Genomic DNA, 5558 nt, shown 5'->3' on the forward strand with positions numbered 1-5558 from the left:
CGCTGGGCAGGGGGCTTTCTCGGCCCGGCCGGCTGCGGAGGCCCCGGGAGCCCCTGCCAGCGCGTAATGGCCGAGGGGGGGTCCTGGGTGCGTCTGTGGGGGCTGACCGGGGGGGGCTGGCGCTGCGCACCCCCCGGGCTGCGGGCGCCCCGGATCCCCGTGGCCCGGGGAGCCCCACCTGAGCCGCCCAAGGGGGCTGGGGCTCCCCCGCCTCCAGCCCCATCCCGCCGAGGGATTGCCAAAGAGCCCCTCTCCCTCGTCTTCCTCCCACCCCGGCTGCTCCGTGCTCCTGCCGCCGGCGGGCTGGGGGCGGCAGCCCGACCCAGGAAGGTGTAACTTCCCCGGGGGGGAGGGGGCCGCGCACTTAGTCCGTGGGGCCGGGTGACAGCTGCGTGTCTCTGCCCTCCCCGTACACCCCCGCAGCAGGGAGGCCTTCAGAGCCTCCGTCTGTCTGCTCCTTTCCTGCGGCCCGGCCACTCGGAGGCAGCGCTGCTAGGAGCAGGGAGCAGGAGCAGCTCGGAGCCCGAGAGTGAGAGGGGGCTGGGCTGGGCCGGGCCGTGCCTGCAGTGGCCGGGCAGCCCCGCCAGCGCCAGGGCCTGATTTTCCTTGTCAGGTTGCCCGGTGGATTCACTTGAGAGGGAACCCAGTGGGGTCCTGCCTCTTGCTAGCCACAAGGGACAACTTGAGAGGGACCTGGATGCTTCCACCACTTAAACTTCTATGTTCCTAAATGAACTGAGAAACAATAAACAATCTTCTCCTTTTTTTTCTTTCCTTCCCCCCCTCCAGAGGTCCATTGGAATACTAATGCAGAGAGGTGCTCTGGGGACAGCTGGCAGCGCCATGGCTTCGAAATACCTCATTGTGGCTCTGGCCATTTTCTCCTCTTTTACCCAGGTTGTAATAGAAGCCAGCTCTTGGTGGTAAGCATCTGCCTGAGTGCACTGAGAAGGAGAGATCTGGTGTTGGGTCAGGAGCCTCTTTGCTGCTTCTGTTCCTGGGGGAGGACTGCAGGGACTAGAGTTTTCTGTGGGGTCAAGTTGGGATTGTAACCACAGAGTAGCATACTGAAGAACTGTTAAGGGTGCGGGTGTGTCATGTAGTAAACCTCAGCTTTTAGCATAAGTGGAAGCCCACGGAGAATTTATTTCCACCACCTTTAAAGCAGTAAAATTCAGTTTCTTTTTAAGTTGGTCTCTTGCTTTGGGGTTGGAAGACGAAGAAACAACTGTAAGGAGGAAATGCTGAGTTCCCGATGCAGAGCTATTTAACTGATTGAAAGTTAATCAGATAGTTTAAAATTAAGTCATGGGGCTTGTGTTAGTATTTCTCTTAACGACTATTTGCCCCAATCATACATAAAATATTTGCATGGGTTTTCTTTCGCATTTTTGTTAAAGGGTCACCTTTTGCTATCTCAGATGATCGCTTTTTCACTTTATCTCAAAGCCCTGATTTTAATCATGTGAAAAGGGCTCCTTAAGTGATTATAGAGTTGGGGAAACTTTTGGCTAATTTTATTTTAACCTCCCTTTTTGCCTTTTGTGTTTTCCCTATTGGTCTCAGGGATCTAGTTGTACCTCTAACAGTTCTTAACTGTTGACTCTTGAGTATTTCCTTGTAGCTCATTATCGCACAAGCTGAAAATCTGTCAAACGTCCTAAATTCCAGTTGATACACTAGCTGGCCATACAATCACTTGGGACATCTTGTAGTTTTACCAAGTTCACTGAAATTGCTAGAGATGGGATGAAACTTGAAGCCTGGCCACAAGGTTTGCTCAAGTGGGGACAAAGACGGTTATTAAAGTATACTCCCTGGTCCCTATGTGCATATGGACACCTTATTTTCTGTACAATCTTTGGATAGAAAAGTAGCTTGATTTTTTTTTTTTTCTTCCTTTCTTTTTCATCTGCATCGCAGCATAACTCACATTGGAGTTGTGTGTATATTTGAGAATTATTATTATATTTAGTTTTCTCCTTATTAATTTAGCTCTTTCTTTATGCAGGTCTTTAGGTATGAATCCCATGAACCCAATGAACCCTGTTCAGATGCCAGAGGTATATATAATAGGAGCACAGCCACTATGTAGCCAACTAGCAGGACTTTCCCAAGGACAGAAGAAACTCTGCCAGTTGTATCAGGACCATATGCAGTTCATTGGAGAGGGGGCAAAGACTGGCATTAAAGAATGCCAGTATCAGTTCAGACACAGACGATGGAACTGCAGCACTGTGGACAACAACTCTGTTTTTGGCAGAGTTATGCAGATAGGTAGGAAGCAAAAACTATCTGATCAAATTCTTGCCTAAGAATGTGTGTGGTATTTAGGTAATATTCTATGCTTGAAACTCTTGCCAATTTTTTTCCCGTGTACTGTGTAAAATCTAGTGTCTTTAAACTCTTCAGAACAAATTAAACTTTTCAGCTGGAGGTGATTTCTACCCTCCCCCCCCCCCCCCCCCCCACAATCCATCTTTTCTTTCTAAAAATAAAGGCAGAAATGGACACTTGTAAAATGCAGCAGCAGAGGAAAATAGTATTGGAATTATTATTTTATAAAAAAACTGAATTAAAATAATGGCACTTTAAAGATTTAAATAGAGTACTAATATATAGTAGAAATGTAGATGAGTTCATATATGGGTTTCCAAAGTTCATAATTGCATAGTGAATTAGTTTGTCTGGAAGTAAATTGAAAATATAAAATCTCTATTGTTTATGTATAATTTCTTGTGGATATAGCAAATGAGTTCATCGATGATTTAAAGAAAATTGAGTTTATAACTGAAATACAGTAGCTCTGTAATCCATAAGAAATCAATCTTATCAGGACAAAGTGTGTGTGTACTTGTAACTTACATTAAATGTAATTGTGTAGCTGATAAGACAGGATGTTACAGAGGAATCTGCCTGTTGCAGTGAGCTGAGCACCTACCCTGTTGCTTTCCAAATCCTTCTTCAAAATGCATTTCTAAGTAGTCCCCATAGTGTTGCCTGACTTTCTTGTAGTTAAGGCCCTAATCGTGCTTGCATTTTAAGACCCTGGCAAAATTCTCATTGAAACAATGATTGGGCTCAAAGGTGGGATCTTATAAATGTTGTTAATTTGTTTCTGTGTTGTATCGCCACATAGAAGGGAGATTCTTCTTTGTGGAAACGGTTGTCTTCTGTGTCTTGCACAGCACCAACCATTTTGACACTTAACTTAATCTGTGTTGCTGTAACAGAGAGCTTTGTTCATGTAGCCTTTTAATTTGAGATTTAAATCAAATAGTTTATCTCAATCCTTTCCTATTCTACTTCAAAAAGAAATGTCTTTAAAATTGGATTAAAGAGAAGATTATTTGTGCATTGCATATCTTGAAGTACAGTCAATTTGTGTTTGGCCTGCAACTTACTTTTGTAAAAAAAGCTTTTACAGATCCAGAGATGAATCTAAATGTTCCACCACTTAAAAACATCTCATGGAAATGTTTCTTTTTAGACAAATAAGCATTTCCTTGTGCTATTTGCACTTCCAGTGCTGAAAATGTTAAAACCTAAACTCATTTTTTTTTGTTGCCCAAGATGAGCAGATGCTAAAAGCCATCAAAGTAAGAGAGGTGAATGAGGTGTCTGGCAATTATGAATAATGTCAGAAAAGAAATGCATTTAAAACTTGGCACTATATCCTTGAACCCTCCCTACCCAAATAAGTCCAACTGACTTCAGTGGGACTATCACTGTGATGAAAAGGGGCAGGATCAGATCCATGATTTCTGTGTTTCCAGTGTCTCCAGAATAAAAGGTTCACCCACTACAAGTATGTCAGATCTGGTGACAAGGTGGGTTTTTTAATGTTAAATAACGTTGCCTTTCCCCCAGTTATGATTGCATTAATTGATGTCCAGGTAGCAATTTATCATGTAATTAAGCCGCTTACTCTAATTGCAGATAGAAATGAGTTTAATATATATAACAACACCTAAAGATCTTGCAAAGTATATTCATTGAGAACAAGAAAAGTGTTGCCAGTCAGTAGTTTTATTATTTCACATTGACCTCAAGTATGTAATTGGAGGTTGCTCATTTGACTAGGGGGAAATCTGCAGCTATATAGCCTGGTTTATTTTTATTTAAACTATCCAGGTATTCCACTTATTGCGTGAAGTTGTTATTTATTTCTTACCTGTGCAAGGTGATCATAACAAGATGATGAATATGCATAGCTTAGTAGGTTTTTGTCATTTGACTAAATCATAACTAATTCTGCACTAAGGGGTCTTTATAAGAGAAGCACTAGCTTTTAATAGAGGAGTAAACGCCACTATGACCATTTATTTTCTTTCTTTCAGGATGTATCAGGCAAAAGTTAGTTAAACCTGTCCAAATAAACAAAGCCCTCAGTATAGAAACTTTTGTCTATGGCCCACTGGTCTTTAAATTTACAGACCTTCTCTTCTGTCATTATTTTTCTGATCATTTCTTAATCAAACTATTGCACTCCTCTTACATTTGATATATTGTACCATCTTTGGGACTCTTTGTGCTCCTGGACCTATGGGGTATTTAGACAGTTTTAAAGAGGAAAGGAAAATAATTGTAAAGTTAGATTGATTCTCCCCACTTTGTAATGTCTTATGGTGGGATCTAGTCTGTTTGTGCTTGAAGATGGTGTTGAATGATCATGAAAAATGGGATAAAGACCACTTGATACTGTGTGTCTATACAAGGATAGCTTGTTATGTTCTTATAATGTACTCGCTTTCAGAGTAAAATGCTCTGTACTGTGTCTCTGAACAGTTCATGTGCTAAACAGTCTTATTTGTATGTTATATATGAAAAAAGAACTTTCACATATTTAGAAAGTATGTTTCTTGCAATAGCCACAATAGATAGCCACAATAAATCATAGTAATTCATCTATGTGGAAATATGGGCCCTTCAACACTGTCGAGGGTAGTGACTCTTACTTAAGCTAATGGTACATGTGAACTGAAATTGTCTGAGGTCGTTATCAATGGTTAAACAAACTTTGCTTAAATTTATTAAAAATAATGATGGCGATAAGCATATACACAACTTGTGTTTTTGGAACAATTTCCCGCTTGTGTTCTCTTGCCATCCTTTCTTCCACATTAGGAATGATGCCCTAAAAATGCATCAGCATAACCCAAGCTGGGCAAACATTTTTGTAATAGATATAGATAAAGGGGCAAAATCGGTAGTTAAGACAAACTGCCAATTAATTGAGTACTGTTCCCACTGAAGTTAAGGACTGCAGAATAAATCCAAAATGTGCATTACAGTAAGAGCTAGAACTTGGCTTTAAAATCTGGATCAGAGGTGGTTCTCTCAGTGAACTTTTGGCAAATCCAGAGTCATCTTTATCACTAAACTTGTTGTAATGTAAGAGGCTACTTTTGTTAATGTCATATCTGTGAGTAATCCCTTCATGCAAGTAATCCTGTGAATGGTGAGCTGAGAGAATGTGGCATAGTGTTGAGGGGAAAGACTGATTCTCATCCACTTGAAAATCTGTCATCGGACTTCTGATTTTTTTTTTTTTTTTT

At 41.5% G+C, this 5558-nt stretch overlaps 1 protein-coding gene across 1 annotated transcript in view; it reads left to right on the forward strand.

The window, feature by feature from the left end:
- The first annotated feature begins 397 nt into the window (after positions 1–397).
- Positions 398–5558, forward strand: part of WNT5A (Wnt family member 5A) — a 12636-nt gene continuing 7475 nt past the window's right edge. Inside the window, exons 1-3 of the mRNA XM_019505003.1 lie at positions 398–529; positions 790–923; positions 2012–2277. Coding sequence (XP_019360548.1) covers positions 808–923; positions 2012–2277 — 382 coding nt within the window. The 5' untranslated portion in view covers positions 398–529; positions 790–807. The remainder of the gene's footprint in view (positions 530–789; positions 924–2011; positions 2278–5558) is intronic.

The sequence above is a fragment of the Gavialis gangeticus genome, unplaced genomic scaffold, assembly GCF_001723915.1.
Source record: "Gavialis gangeticus isolate Ggan-Ray unplaced genomic scaffold, GavGan_comp1, whole genome shotgun sequence".
NCBI lineage: Eukaryota > Metazoa > Chordata > Crocodylia > Gavialidae > Gavialis > Gavialis gangeticus.